The sequence below is a fragment of the Notothenia coriiceps genome, unplaced genomic scaffold (genome assembly GCF_000735185.1).
Source record: "Notothenia coriiceps isolate Sejong01 unplaced genomic scaffold, NC01 NC01_scaffold00003880, whole genome shotgun sequence".
Lineage (NCBI taxonomy): Eukaryota > Metazoa > Chordata > Actinopteri > Perciformes > Nototheniidae > Notothenia > Notothenia coriiceps.
Genome location: NW_011336581.1, coordinates 49697 through 66646, shown reverse-complemented (window position 1 = coordinate 66646; position 16950 = coordinate 49697). Strand labels below are relative to the sequence as shown.

Below are 16950 nucleotides of genomic sequence, written 5' to 3'. Positions count from 1 at the left end.
TAAATGAGAAGTTTGAGCACTCTCGTTTGTATTGTATCAATCTTCTCATCTAACTCTTTGCAAACAAATAAAGGGAATGTATTACATTATTCTAAATAATTGTTCGATCTCCGTAATAAAAACTATGAACTATGTCAGAAAAATGTTGTTGCTTAGTTTATTATGATTGATCAAAAAAGTAGGTTGACTGTACCTATACTGTGCAGCTGATTACTGAAGAGTAATCTAAAGCACATTTTATTAATGAATTCCTTATGAAGCCTGCAGGGTGTCCTTACATCACAAGCTGGAGGATGGATCATCAATAATAGATGAGATATTAGCATTAAAATAAAAAGGACCAATATAAAACAGAAAATCTACAACAATCATAGAAAAAAGAATTTATTTTCTCATTTGAAAAAAACCGTTATGGAAACCCATAACCAGAAACTAATGCACAGCGAAGAGACAGACGTGTGAAAATACATTATGGACATACAGCTTTGGATAGCAGGAGCATTTTTTGTGTTTTTACGCCAATTCATGAGAGCAAAAAAACATCAAAGAAAAAGGAATTTCAGTGTTACTGAGAAAGGCTTATGTGCCTTCTTCTTGAAGAGAAGCAAACACAATACAAAGAGAAAGAAAATAAGCTGCAATAAAAAGGCATCAATCCCAAATCATCCCCCTCATCATCATCACAGTGAAACAGGGTTAGAGAGCACGGAGATACAGTGTTCAGGTTCCACTGTCTAGTCTGTGATGCTGCATTCAGGTCTCATGGGAAAAACAGTCGCTGACAGTATTGATAATACCATCATGTTTTGAATGGTAAATGCTGCTTAGGAGGTTACTGATACTTCAGTATTTTTAGTGCAAGAACAGACATACTTCTATCAATTAGGGCTGTTAATAATGATTATTTTCATAATCTTTTAATTTGTTGCTAGATAAAATGTCAGAAAATAGTTACAAAATATCTCAAGTCTCTCAAAGTCCAAGCTGATGTCTTTTAATGTCTTGAGTTGTCAAAACAAACCCAAATATATCCACTTGTATATGAAATTAAATAGATAAAAGCAGGTCATCTACATGTGTAGGAGAAAACAGCAATCTTTGCATAAAAAAACGACTTTTATGATTCATAAAATATCAAAATACGAATTAGTAAATAATAGTTGGTTGAATTATCGATAAGTCGACTAAGCAACCTTTTTCTACGAGTCATAGTTATTCATCAATCTTAGATATCATGGCACGCAGGACGTTCTGTGCTTGTTTCATCTCTGCTATATCATTTCCAAGCTGAGCGAACGAGTCAAGTGTGAAAAAGCTGGAAGCAATTCATGTGAGTAATTCAAATGTACTAGTAGTAATCACAAACGTTTCAACAGGTGTGAGTCTTTCAAGTCAGGACTTTGAACTGTCGGGATGTTGCAGTTGTATTTCCCATGGGACTTGAACACAGCACAGCATCAAAGGCTTCACACAAAGGTTAATTTGTTCCGTTCACCAAAAAAAAAGGCAATTTAAAAAGGTCAAACATTTGGAGTTTTCCTTTTTTTCTGGGCCTTCCTCACAGTTTACATACTAGCTGGTGGACGCTAAAGCTGCAGTGTTTGGAGCGGAGTAAAGCAGGTCAACATAAAACAGACTTCTACATGAAGGAAACCCCAAAGCATTACATCAACAAGACAGGAGGCAGTTTAACAGCTTTCTTTTAAAAAGGAACAGTTTGACATTTAAGAACATGTTCTTATTAGCTTTCTTGCTGAGAGCTACATGAGAGGATCGCAACCACTCCAAATGTCTGTAAGAATTAAGCTTCAACCAGCAGACGCTTAGCTTAGCATACAGACTGGAAACAGGTGGAAACAGCTAGCATAACTCTGTCCAAAGGTAACCAAATGTTCCTATAAGCGTCTTTTTAAATTAATATTTCATGTTCAATATTTATAAAGCAGAATACATTGCCCTGTGCGTCTGAAGAGTGCTGTATAAATAAACTTTGCTTCAATGCTAAGCTTATCTTTTCCAGCTTCATATTTAGACATGAATGGTTTTAATATTCTCACCAAACTCTCACCAAGAAAGCAAATATTCCATACAATTTGACACACAGTGTAGACACACAAAAGCACTGAAAGTACAGGAACGCACACTCAGAGACAGACGCAAAGACAGTTTGAAACACAAGGTTAAAAATTTCCTTTTGACTCGACATAAATACAGAAAACAGGAGAGCAAACAGTACACATCAACCTTCAGGTGGATTCACAGCTGGCTGGTGTACAGGTTCGAGACAGCCATTGTTTGTTAAGAGGAGACATGAGGTGCTGCGGTAACAGAAACACTTCCTTTTAAGTACGGGAGCTGTATCAATGTATTTCCATGCACCAATGAAATCCTCTATATTTAGATTTTAGTGTCTGTTCTTTCCACGATCCAGAATCTTCTGATGGCCAGAGAGCGAGATCAATTCCAGCCGATCCGTCTCTCAGTGGAGTGTAGTGGTGCACTTATATGTCAACAAAATGGAGGTGTACTCTGGGAAAGGCTCTTTTGGACCCCATTTAGACATGCAAAGCACAGCAGCCATTAATCAAGTCACCGTGGAGCCCAACATCTCTGAGGAACTGCTGTAAGGCTACATGTTATCTCCTCCCTGGTGAGTTCTCGGTCTCAGTGTGGGAGGAGCAATCGTTCCAAAGCGCACTGTAAATGTTCCCAGTTCTTCCACAGCAGCGCCAGCAGCGACACGCCCACGCAGGTGAACACCAGGTGGAGGCGGCTCCGTAGCAGAGGGGCGGTGAACTTGGCCGCCGTGGAAACGCACACCAGGATGACGGTGACGATAGCCAGCATGATGTTGATGCATTTCCCCAGCAGCACCTTGGCGTCCGTGTTCTCCACCTGAACCGTCTGCTGCTGCTGCTGCTGCAGCTCCAGCTTGGAAACACGAGTCTGGCACGACTCCAGCACCTCCTGCACACGCACACACACACACACGCAAAATACGATTAGGATCTGGGAAATACTGGAGAGCAATGACTCATAAAGGGAAGGGCAGTGAAACTGGATAAGATATGAATTGAACTGCATAGAAACTACAAAGGCACTTCCATTGCTAGTGAAAGTGAGAAAAGGATTCCTTCTCCGTTATGATAAGCTCCAAAATGTAATGATTTCTTCCTTGAGCCATTTAACAAGTTAATGACATTTATAATCGCAATTCTGTTGACAAACATATACACCAAACTAACAACGTAAACTCTTTGGCGGAGCTGATGGAAACATCGTGTGGCTCTTACCTGACTTATTCTTATATAATTATTTAAAATGATTATAAAGAAAACAAAATCATTGTACACCCAATCAGAAGAGAACACAATGTACCTTTTACTGATAGCATTAATGTCATTTTACATAGAAGTACAGGAAGTTCCTAAATAATCTAAGAAGGTTTACATTCTGACCTTTAGGATTAGTTTTTTAACTTTGTTACTGAGAGATTATGTTATGCACTACAATACCCATGATATACTTTTGCTGCTTTAAGGACTGTCACTGTTAAATAATAATAATAATAATAATAATAATAATAATAATAATAGGCCGTTGCAATACAATAGTATATAAGAAAAAAAAAGAAATTGGGAGGCGAGTAGAATATACAATTTAAATTGTGTTGGGGTGAAACTATTGCTTTAATGACTTTCTGTACATTGTTAAATCAAATCATTTCAGTACTGCAGTTCAATGTCTGTATGTCTGTTACTCCAGCGCTGTGCTTCAGTGTTCAATGTTAGATGTGTTTGTGGTGTATTATATAACACATATTACAAAACACAACACATTACCTGAATGTCTCTCGCCCTCTCGTAGGCCTGGTAAGCAACCTTCTCCTCGATACTGGCCAACTCCTGCTTCAGATTAATCGTCTCATGTTGGTGCAGCTCCGTCAGGTCGTTTAACTGATCCTCCAACCGCTCATACCTGACACACACACACACACACACACAGATGTATAGAAGATGGACGCAAGAAGACACAGAGAGAGAGGGAGAGAACGATGCATAATTGAATGTGTGTGTGGGCGAGTAAGCACAGCAGTTTATCTACAACTGCAGCCAAGCTGCTGACAAACTGTACCCTTGGTGACTTAGCAACAGTCCTGAGGTTTGAGTTTAAACTCAGTTCTCTATTTTTAGGTTCCAAAAGCTCATAATAACTGTCAGAAGCTCAACAGTTGAACAAACACAATGTGTCACGTCCAGTCAGAAGGTTATTATGGGATGAGGATTATTAATACAACAACAGCAGAACTATGGCTATTCGATGTGGGAATATTCAGTTTGGCTTGTGCGCACTTCAAATGAAGTATGTGCGACTTTTAAATCTACAAGTTATGGCTTCAGTGTGGTCATGCATTACGAGCTGCTCAATCAAAGAGTAATACATCCCACAGAGATGTTTGAAGGACTTTTACAGGAATGTGGAGGTCAACATTCCTGTAACTCATTAAGGGTGTTGCATTATTGCATATGAGTACTGTTTTCTTTAAAGCTTCTGAGACATAGTTGGTGTGTAAAAGTGAGATGAACACGTCTTCTTTTTAAAATAAATCTCACATAAATTCCTTTTCTACTTACTGTGGGGGAGGATTGCGATGGCCCTAATTGGTTCAGTGCTCATAACATAACACTATAAATGTAAGTTATTTTATAGTGAATGATTTATCATGAACCTTCAATTGAATTTCAATCTGCCACGAAGCAAAGTATACAAATGTTCGTATGGGCTGTCAATTATAGTTCTTAGAATGAAAGAAAAAGCGAAATCAGATTAGGAATTGGCCAAGAAAATTACAATCAGTGCATCTCTGATTTGAGGCTTTGTGTTTCCGGTCGGGGTTCGATATGTCCCGGATAATGCCGGGCGGTAACATCCCTGGATGTTCTAAGCCGTACCCACCTGTATCTCTCCTCCTGCATGGTCTGTGAGAAGTAGCTGTAATCTCGTTTGAACTGTGTGTTCAGAGTCTCCATGTCCTCTGCCAGCTGTGTCTGCGCCTCCCTGATCTCCCTCACCATGTCCAGCACCTCCCCTAGCCTCCCGTTAGAGTCGGACCTCCCCGGCCCCCCGGACCCCGCTCCAGAGCCCCCAGCAAGGTTCCCGTTAGAGTCAGCTGAGCCAGACGTCCCCGTGGAGCACTCGTCGTCGCTCTGGTACTTGCTGGTCTTGGCTACGGTGGTGGCGCTGCCGCTCAGCCCTCTTGATGCCATGTCCACCTGAAGACCCCCCCCCGCCTCCATGGAGCTCTTGAGGTGGGCGATGTTGTCAGCACTGCCAAACTTGTTCCTGATCAGATTGGCGATCTCCCGGGACTTGTTGAAGAAGAACGGTGGCGAGAGCGACACCCCGGGCCCGATGGTCTTCACTTTATCGAGCGTGGGGTGGCGTCCCGTGGCGCTGACGTCCCGCAGGCTGCCCTCCTTGCTGTGCGTCCCGGACTCCTTAGTGCTGCCGTCCTTGTGGCTGTGCTTCCCGTTGGTCTCGCTGTCCTTCACGCGGCGGTGGTACTGCTCCAGCTTCCTCTGCAGCCGGGCGATGGTGTGCGCAGACTTCTGGTTCTTCTTCTCAAAGACCTGGCGGATACGGCCCACCTGCTGCTTGTCGGCGTTGTTCACCAGCTTCAGGTACTCGGCCACGTTCTGGTCCCGAGCCGTCTGCTCCACCTTAATCTGCTCCGTCACCTGAAGGCAGAATGAAAGGAGAACATTTTATTATAGCAATGCTGAATTTACTTGGTCCTATTCACAATTTCACAAAACAATTAACAATGTATTGTATTTATTCACGCAATACGTTTAAAATGTTATATTTAAATTGTGGTTTTTTTATTTGTCAGGGGTATACATTTGTCTTTTGCTGGAAAAACTAAATGCCACTTAATATATTTGTCAAAAATAAAAAAAAGAATTCTGGATTTAAAAATTCAAAATCTGCTTTGAAATGACTTGAGAAAAGAAATGCATTCGACGTGTTCATTTGACCACAATGTTTTATACAATGCGTTTTCAGATGGTGGAAGTCATTCCACTTTTGATTATATATGAAAGGGAAACAAAAGGGACTATAATGAACATTATTCAGAAGATGTGGTGGAGAAAAATGTCTTGCTAATTAAACCAATAGATCCTTTGATTGCAATCTGTAGTCGTAGAACTGAATTGGCTCCTAATTGGATGAAGACATTTTGCTGCTCCACAAAGCTGGTTTCTATTATTTGTTTTTGTCATGTTTGTTCAGAGCGTGCTTTACTCTGCTCTTCAAGTTAAACACAGTAAATCCACACAGGAGGTAAATACTGTTTCTCTGACCTTGAGGATCTTCTGCTGCAGGCTGTCGATCCCCAGCGCTCCCTTTGTGAAGTCCAGGCCCACCCCGTCGTCCCCCACACTGTCCACCACGTCCAGGTTGGACTCCGAGCCGCCGCGGCGCATCGGCACCGGGATGCTGAGGATGTTGGCATCGCAAGCACTGCGCTCCGCCTGGAAACACACACAGAGGATGGGAAGGGTTAATATTGAACTGCATTGAACTGTAAAACATGTATTATAGATTTTTCTCCGGTTGTATTCACAGATATGTTTTTGTGAATTTATTTATGGACAGATTTCTTTGTAAGCACATTTGTGGACATTTTCTTTTTTTTGTCTATATAAATGTCGCATTTAAAAAGAAAGCATTTTGCTTTAAACAATGCATTTGCTCCTTGTCATTACTTTATGAATGCAATGATAGTGATCTGTGTGTTTAAGAACCTTGCAGCCTTTCTTCTCACAGTTGTTTCCTAATGAAGACTGAAACTAAGTATGTTTCTGTGAATGTACTAAGGAAGTCAACTTAGTGAGAAAAACAAGTCTCCAGGGTGTCAACTGGAGTGAACCTGATATCCCAAAAGCTTACAAATCAAACATCGAGACAACATCTTAAAGTGTCATTATTAGAATGTCCTTGGAGATGCATAGCCTTTAACACTAACTGTACTTCTGTTAATAACTGCTGTTAGGCTACCATCTTAGAGGCACAACGTTAAAAGCCTCATTAAACATCTTCACACTGAAATTAAAGCTCATAACAATCGGTGCACCGAATATGAAAAGAAAGCATATTTTGCATCAAAAACACACGACACAGACTGAAAGATTTTAGAGTAAACTATCTGCCATAAACTCTCCGCATTATCTAGTGCCATGGATATAAAACAGCAGGTGTGTTTATGCGGCTTCATCTCCTCACTGTTCTCTTTCCGTCTCTAGCTTCACTCTCTGTCTAATCTCTTGGCAAGAATAAAGTAAAGATAAGAGCAGAGCCAGAAAAGAAAAAATCAAGAGGATCAAAGGAGTCTTGAGTGCACAAGTCTCCAGAGGATTTTCTGTTAGACTGGAGGGAAACGGCAGCTAAAGACACAGTCAATGCGTCTGAAGGCTGCACAATGGTCAGTTAGTGGAGCTCCAAATAAACAGCCTCCAGAGCCTCGTCTCCTGAACATCCATTCTCTCTGTATTGACAAAAGCAGACAATTACGTAAGGCAACCTAAAATATTAGTATGTGGTAACTCTTGTTGCCACGGCAGCAAAGCACATACAGGCAGACTAAGCTCTAAAACACACACTCGCTCACACACATATGACCGAACAGCTGACAAACCCTGCAGGCGCTGTTTTTTTGTTGGCATTATACTTGATGTGCTCTTATCCACAGACGAGCAGAAAAGGTTACACTGTAACCGTGTCCCGTGGCTTTCTGTGATGTATCCTGGAGCCAGCAGCCATCATCTCCAGCAGTGGATAATAATCTCACAATACCAAAGAGCTACTGACTTTTTATTAACATAAGAAGTCATTCATGTAAATGCTCTGGTCTGAATGATAGTGTCCCGAGTACAGATGGCCAACACCCTCAGAGCATCGCACACAACATTCAGAAGGACAGAAATGCAGCCAGATCAAAATCTCTGTGAATAAACCCAGCACTAAGTAAACATATAAACAGATTTGTTGTTTGTAGCTTCAAAAGTGAAGATTTGCTTGTTTTCCTGTTTGTGATAAAATACATATTTTGGGGACTAAGGCTGAAAGAATGAGCTCATTCAGACGCTATATTTATAAGCTTTTATATTATCTCTTCCATGCAATGCCCTTGGATTATTTTTACAATGTTTTTGTTTACCACAAAAGAGCTTTGGCAAGGATTACCAACCTCGGGAAGTAAAACACTAGCCACCAATAAAAGCCTTCAAAATGGTCAGATTACAGAATCTGACTGTTTTGCTGTTAATGCTGCGGAACCTCTTGCCGGAGGGCAGCACGGAGAACAGAGCATGGTGAGGATGAGTGGGGTCTTTAAAAATGTTCTGGGCTTTTGTCAGGGAGCGTTTGTGAGCGGTGTCTCTGATGGGAGGGAGAGAAACTCCGATGATCTTCTCTGCTGTCCTGACCACTCTCTGCAGACTTCCAGTCTTTGGCGTTGCAGTCTCTCGACCAGATGGAGATGCTGCTGGTCAGCACGCTCTCTATGGTTCCTCTGTAGAACGTGGGGAGGATGGGAGGGGGGAGCTGTGCTCTTCTCAACCTGCGCAGGAAGTGTAGGCGCTGCTGTGCCTTCTTAAATAGTGATGTAGTGTGAGTGGACCGGGTCAGACTGCTTGTGATATGTACCCCCAGGAACTTGTTGCTGTCTGTAGTCTTCACTGCTGTGCCGTTGATGTGGAGTGGTGGGTGACAGTGCTTTTTGTTCCTGAAGTCAACAATGATCTCTTTGGTTTTATGGACATTCAGGATCAGGTTGTTGGTGTTACACCAGTCTGTCAGATGTTTCACCTCCTCCCTGTAGGCCTGTTCGTTGTTGTCCCTGATGAGTCCCACCACTGTCGTATCGTCCGCGTACTTTATGATGTGGTTGGTACTGAACCTGAAGCAGCAGTCGTGGGTCATCAGGGTGAAAAGCAGTGGACTCAGAACGCAGCCCTGCGGGGAGCCGGTGTTTATTTATCTACTTAAATTCCCCAAAATAATAACATTATCACTGGAAATGCATTGACTTAATGGCAATTGATTACTTAACACATACTACTACTTTTTTTTAAAACAATTACTCATCCCCAGTCATTTAAGCCATCAAAGTTTACTTTTTTTCTTCTTGCATGCGTGTATGACAACATTTATTTAGAAACTCAGTATAAACACAACACATTTTGGCTAAAACCTTAAATCTAAAATGCTCAAATCATCAAGACGTTCATCAAAGGGTTTGAACTACAAAAGTATTTCAATGTGACTTTTCTTAGTGCTAACTTTAAACGCTTTTGAATCCTGTGGCTGGAACAGTATGTGGTAAAAGTTCAATCAGAAAAATAATGAACAACTGATTAAATCATTAAAATGACCGAAGCCAGATGCAGCCTGATGAAGTACCTTCACACCGAGTCTACGGCATTGAACAAAACTGTGAATAAATAAACCTCCTGCTTTGGACTAAAGTGTTTACATTAGTGACCAGACTTTTAAACCTCCCTCCTTTGCTGCCTCTCCCGTACAAACAGATGATAAATCAGCTGCTTGCAGGAGATGCAAGTGTAAACATGCGGCTGACACTCGGCAGCCCAGGCACGCATTGGACATCCATTGGGAAGTGGGTCAGAGGGTGAGAGCGAGGGGAATTATTTACATGTGAACACACAGAGGCACCATATGTCTCTGAGGGCACAGGTCGCAACTCGTCCTATGACCCCGGTCTGCACTGATGCCATTTAGATGATTATACAGATGGGTGGACACACACAGCCAAAACACAAACAACACAGCTGGGCTATTGACCGCTGGGAAATACCAAGGAGATTTTGAGATATATGGCTCTGAAACTGGGTTATTCAACTTGTCTCCTAGAAATAAAAAATGTATGAAACATGGGCTACAAACGCCGCCCTTGGAGGGAACTTCTGGCTATAAAACAGGCTGCAGAAAATGTTCTAAATTTGGTTTTCACAGCACACGATGTACAAGTGGAAAAGGTGACACAAAAAGTACTTTCCTGTTGGCTTAGGTTGTTCATTTACATAACATCTGCAGCTTCCTTTAAAGCTTTGATGCATATAAAACACATCTATTTATATCACAGTCTATTGCTGTTCTCGTGGAACTTAAATGAATGATCGATTTTTGAATGAATTGAAAAACAACACAAGTTTAGAGCAAAGCAAAACGCTCTGAGAATGCATTTCAGCACCTTGTAGCTTTGAACTAAATGATAACATCAGCATGCCAACAAGCCAAACATGACATTGAAAACACTAACATGTTGATGTTTAGCAGCCAATTTTCACAATTTTCCCCGTGTTAGCTAAGCATCATAGCATGATTGCTAATTAGCACTAAAAACTTAAACCCATATATCCAATAATTGTCGAGACATTTCACATCCAAACCAGAGATGTAAGAAGAATTGATGGATTGTTGATACAGTTTCATCAACAATAGATTCAACAGTATTACTAAACATATATTCACGACACTCCGGAGTATTGGTATCTCATTACACCCTTAAATATCAAAACAACGTATTTTCCCCATCTCAATGCTGGATCATGACATAATTCCTTCCGACCAAAGTGACCGCACTCGTTTCTCGAGCGATGCTGCCAGCGTGGCTAAAAATAATCTACAGATGAACTGATAATGAAAACAATGAGCACTTGAATTCAATACCCAACAAGTGAACCATGCATAATAAAGCAGTTTCTCTGTGGCATTTTCATTGGCTTTGTATATTCAAAATCTAAGATTAGAGCCTGGAGAGGAAGCTTGTGGTGTGAACAGTATGTGGAAAGGAGAGAGTGGGCCACTAAGTGCTACTCCAACTCCCACTAAGCCTCCTCAGTGATGGAGCTGGGACCAGGGACCTTGCCATGGGGAGACAATGGCCCGGCACAAACACAGGAAACAACCGAGGGAAACCTTTCTTTTGTTGCTCCAAGCGCGCAGGGAGAAGCTCATTACTCCTGCCTCCAATCCACCAATTTATATTCCACTAACATGAGCCAGAGGTAAACTACACGTCGTCCCCCATGAGCATCGAAATCCTCCCCTTCAGCTCTAATCAGTGTGTTCTTTGTTTGTCAAAACCCAGAAGTGACTCAACTAGTTTATCAAAAACTAATCAGCAGTTGTCCGCCGGTGAGAAATGAACAAGTAAACATCCCAAACTAATCCATCAAGTCAAGGACGTTCACAGGATACAGTGAGGCTCAGTGTGTCTCCAGATGCAGATAGCTCAATGTATGGTGGTTACATGCAAAGTCAAGTTATGGGTTATATTCTGGAAAGATTTGAAACAATTAGTCATATTTTAAATATATTTAAAAAAGGGAAATTGCCAAATAATTGCTTGTTCCAGCTTATCAAATGTGATGCTTATTTGTACATAATTGTAAAATGATTTTTTTTTTAATGTTGGGCCGCTACGGGGGATTTTATATTTTAATATTTCATTTACAAAACAAGAACGTTATCTTCAGGGTAATTAAAAATGAAATGAATCGTTGTCAGCGGGAAACTCTTTTTTGATGGATGATATGATTAATCACTTAATTACTCAGTAATCATTTATAAAGCGCCAAACATTTTCTAGTTTAATCTTTCAACAAACGGGTAAATACTGATTAGTTTCAAGAATTAGCAAAGTTAAATATGTGAAAGCAAAAGCCAATAATGATTTATGGCGTACAGGATTCTTAACGGTCTCCCCCGAGATAAATGAGCTATTATAGCACAGTAGTTAAACTTGTGGAGCCACACACAGTTTAACAAGCACTCAGATTAGCAGCAGCTGAAATAAACCGGTGTGTGTTTGAGTGTTGAGGGGGAAATAATGGGATTGAGAGATTAGGAGATTTAGTAGAGACGTTTTAAACCAGACTCGTATAGCCAACAACAGAGAGAGATAGTGTAGATTGCGATACATAATTTATTGTGTGTATGGAAATTTGTTCTGGACTCAGTCCTGCAATTCCACATACATGTACTTATACAAACATAGTAAACATTACAAATACATGAACATATTACCACTCATACACCGTTTGCACAAACAAAGACGCACCTACTGACAATGGCGCCCTATTGCACAACCCTCATGGCCCATATTTAAATGTATATGACATTACATTTCTAGCGTCTTTGAGCATTAGGAAAAGCGCCATACAAATCCCATGTATTATTATTATTATTATTACATGCGAGTGTTAAGAAGCTTAATGGGCACAGGCAGGAAGGACTGCTGACAGCCGTTCAGCCTGCCATTAGGAACCCTGCATCTTCAACCAGTAGCTGCATGGATGGAGGTTGCAGGCCTGCGTTACTAAATATACTTATGACATTTAAATATATTTAGCTGCAGACAACTGTAGCAGCAATCCTCACGCATTATGTTACTAAAGGGAAGCAGTGCAATGAACAACGAAACATCTGTTTTTTTTTTATGTGCTAATGGATCTTTAGTTTGCAGGTATTTGGTCAAAAACAAAAGTAGGTCCGTCAAGATATTTGTGCGCTTTGTCTTTTTTACAACTACATTAAATTCAAAAATATGAGTGTAGGGAGGTGGATAAAGAGTCCATAACCAAAACTGTACATTTGGGAGGCAGTGATTTAATTACCCGACATAATGTGCTGTCATTTAGATAATCACGTCTCCTCCAACGTTATCTCTTTCTTAATAGTGCAGAATAAACAGCAGCTTATTAGCCAAATATGGGAGATGTACTCAGACGTCCATTTAGATATTAAAGTTCTGAAAGGCTTATTAATCCATAAAGAAAATTAGCTAAGGTTGCCAAGGCCACAGTGTCCCAAGAGACTTGAGAATAACACAGACGAAGATCCCTGAGAATGTATGACAGCCCGAACACCAAGACGAATGAAAAATGTTGTCACATAATACTCGCCAGTTGCACAGAATTCAAACCCATTCAACCTGTGAGGCACATACAGTATCTACTCTGAAAGGAGAGACTGGGTTTCTTACCGAGCTACTCATCATTAAGTGTGCACTCTGTGGGCTACTACACTCTGTGCCGTATAATGTTCACATTATCTTAATGTTGTTAACCATTTGTGTAATTACAAGGCTCAGCTTTTCTTATCTCCTCAGTAGAAGTGCAACAATTAGACTTTATTAGAAAAGATTATTGCTAACTATTTAGATTATTTAATAATTATTACATTCATTGCAAAAAATGTCAGGAAATGCAGCTTTGAGCCTCTCAAAGATAGAAATGTCCTGCTTTCCCCTGTTTTATATTATATTACAGTACATCTTTTGGGGTTTTTGGACATTTAAAGACTTCTTCTTAGACTTAGGCTTTTCTTTTTGTATTTTATAACAATCTAGAAAGAATTGGCAGATTTGTTGAGATGTCAAACTATTGATGGTTGCAGATCTTGTCCTAAATTTAATTTAATTAAATTGTCTTCAACAATAAAGCAAAGGAAGTCCCTAAATTTAAGTCTGCAATAAAAGGAAAAGAGTTACACTTAAAGGTGGGGTAGGTAATTTTGGAGGAACCAGCTCGAGTGCGATAGAATTTGAAAAATACACAGCCGGAAAAAATCTGCCACTTCCTTACAGAGCCCCTCCTCCAACACACACAAACGCACACATGACCAATGAGGGCACGAGATAAGTTTGTGCACAGATGGAAAGCTGACAGGCAGGTAGGCCATCCAATTATTTTAGCCGGGCCGGCTCAAATGATTGGTCGTGCTTTTTACAGTACTAAGGCTTCCACAGATTTTATGGATTTGTTATCAAAGCACTTAAGATATTCATTGCTATCGGGATGTTAAGAGCATTCCAAGTGTATCTCGAGCCGGTTTCTCAAACTTACCTACCCCACCTTTAATGAATATTTGACTTGCTAGTTAAAGGTAAGGGAATAATTTGTGTCAAGAACAATACAACAAAGAACAGGTGACATGATGATATCCTTTGGTTGCGTTCATTCTTTTTAAATTGAATTCAAATCACGTGCAAGCTTTTAAGTTCATTCCTCTATGATTAAAAGGACATTTTAAGGACAATGAGACATTTGTTTGATGTAAATTGGATCCTGCCTGCAGGGGACCAGCCATGACTCTGGGGCCGGGGAAGAGGAGCTGACAGGCAGGCACTCCACCCCCCCACCAGGCTCCAGATTTAACCCAGGAGAATAAATCGAAAGAAAAACAGACTCAGAATAGACGCAAACCTGGGAAATGGGTAAGAATCCTCTGAAAGTTAAAAACAACAACACCTGCAGTCATGCACACACACTGATGAAAAACCAGATCAAGTCTGACTCCTATGGACACACACATGGACACACACACACACACACACACACACACACACACACACACACACACACACACACACACACACACACACACACACACACACACACACACACACACACACACACACACACACACACACACACACACACACACACACACACACACACACACACACACACACACACAACACACACACAAAAGAAGTGTCACCATCCTCCAGAGGCTTAGAAGATAAGCCTGCGACGAGCTGCCATATTGAATAAACTCTTCATCACTTTGCTTTTGATTGACTCATTACATACAAATCCCTTTCACACTGTGTTCAGTGGCCTAGTTGTTCACCAACATTTCAAATCTAATCAGCAGAGCACTTCAAATCATAACTGCTTTCACTGTTAAACCGTGCCACTTCTAAAGCCTCTGCATTTGGTTGAATAGCAATTTAATAATGTGCCAAATTGTCAAAACTACTTTTGTACTTTATACACTAGATTCTCTATTCATCAGAGATGCAAAGAAAGGCATCTGAAAATGAGCAATGTACAGTATATACAGTATAACCTTTAACAATAGTGTCACAATCTTTTTGAGGTGGTGCATGTATAAAGGTGTAAAGCAGAAATGTTTAAAAGGATGTGTGCATAAACAAAAGTCTTGAGGATCAATCTGAAATGATTATTTTAAAATATATTAAAATGGTACCTTGTGTTGATGGCTATACAATCGGTCTAGTTTATAAACTTCTACAGCGTCTCCCTAGTCATGTATAGAAATCTACAGCGCCACAGTTGTGTGAAATGCATATACACCTCACTATAGAGAGTGTGACTCTTTACAGGCCAGACGAATGAGGGTTAAAAGTCAACTTCGGCAAGATTTGAACTAAAAACAGAAAGTGAGCTTCAAGTTGAAACATCAGAACACGTTTTCAGTGCTTTCAAAGATTTGTTGATGTGTGTCTGAATTTCCAACCTGTGTAGTTTTTCAAACCGTGATGACCATTAGGTTTCAAAGTGTAATATTGTTGACGTGGCCCAAGAAAACCCCCCAGCCTCATTAACAAACCACAGATGGAGGGATGAAAGACTGCGATACTCTGATCCCACCCTTATTTACTCCGCTTTACACTCTGCAGCATATACTGTAGCTTCTTGTTTACCAGCTTTAAAACTCACTGATAAAACCTATGAACTATTTCCTAGGACACTTTTTAATTGTTGTATTTCATTATTATTTACTCCCAATATGTGTATATTTCTTTATCCATTTCTAAGGGAAACATTCTGATCTTAAAAGTGTCTGAAAGTTGGAAACTAATGTTATTATAGACTTGTTAGAAGAGGTTGAAGTTTGGAAATACAAGACAAAACAAAACATCACCCTTGACGTAAATGTATGCCATGTTATATACAGCTCAACTATCAAAACAATGCCAATATAGGTTTCTGGTGAGGCACAAGGTTTGACATCAGTACTGTAGATAGACTTTTTCTAAATCGCTTTTATATATATTTCCAGTTAAAGAAAGAGCTTCACTTTTTGTTATGAACATTGTGAAGTTAATTAGTTACTTCCCTGTTCATTTAACCAGACAGGAACTAGGAAATATATCGAATCAACCAATGCACTGCAGCGAGAAGAAGAGAGGCCTGGATGGATATCGAGTTGAACATCAATGAACTCCAAACCATTAACTAGCTCAGCAGCCCATTACGACCACATACATATGCATCACAACACATACATTCATCTTTCAATCTGACTACATGTACCGGGAAAAGATTATCAACAGGAGAATATCTCTACACAATCTAAACCACGTGCAGCTAACACAACCACATGCAAAAGAGACAAGAGTTGTAATCCCGTCTCTTCTCTTTTCTCCTCTAATCTGAGGTTTTAATCGGCTGATGCTCAGAACAAAGATTACCCAGCAGCCCTTGCTCCTATTCTAAAATGCTCGGGGAAGAAAGATGGAGAGAAAGCGACGTGGTGAGAATACAGATGAGTGAGGGTGTAAACTTGAGGGAAATGAGACAGAAATAGTGAAAGAGATTTAAAAGAGCGTAGAAGAGGAAGTGATGGAAATATAGACTGACAGACCGAGAAGAGAGTAAAGAAAAAAAGATGAGTGGAGGTCAGCGTTTGAACTCCACAGGTGGAGCAGAATGGGATTAGGGTTTTAAAAAACAAAGGGTTCAAACCAGTCAAGGTCAGAGTCTAGAGTGAAGCCTTTAAGGCTAAGATGCTCTCGAGGCGCATGCGGCTCTTTAAGCCCTCTGCTCTGGCTCCCTTGAGCTTAGACAAAAATAAGAAGGAAATAAAATAAAATATTTGTAGGACTATTTATATTTTGTTGCACGGTTGAACATTTTCCGTATTTTGAGGTGATACTGTGACACATAAGTAAAAAACAAACGGTTTTAATTAGGTCAACTAAAATATGCGTCACGTCCTGCTACGGTGCCGCGTCAGCGCCTTTTCTTGCAGGTGAATAACCTGACCCCCGACTCGATGAGCGAACTGTGGATACATCAAAGAAAAGAAAAGTAGCGGAGGAACAAAGAG

At 40.4% G+C, this 16950-nt stretch overlaps 1 protein-coding gene across 3 annotated transcripts in view; it reads right to left on the bottom strand.

Annotated features, from left to right (window-relative positions):
* Window positions 1-374: 374 nt before the first annotated feature.
* tmcc3 (transmembrane and coiled-coil domain family 3) overlaps window positions 375-16950 on the bottom strand; it is a 38629-nt gene continuing 22053 nt past the window's right edge. For all 3 annotated transcript variants that reach the window (XM_010766920.1, XM_010766919.1, XM_010766921.1), the window contains 4 exons: window positions 6366-6536; window positions 4957-5738; window positions 3843-3978; window positions 375-2967 (listed from right to left, as the gene is read on the bottom strand). In XM_010766920.1, the coding sequence (XP_010765222.1) occupies window positions 2665-2967; window positions 3843-3978; window positions 4957-5738; window positions 6366-6536 (1392 nt within the window). In that variant the 3' untranslated portion in view covers window positions 375-2664. The remainder of the gene's footprint in view (window positions 2968-3842; window positions 3979-4956; window positions 5739-6365; window positions 6537-16950) is intronic.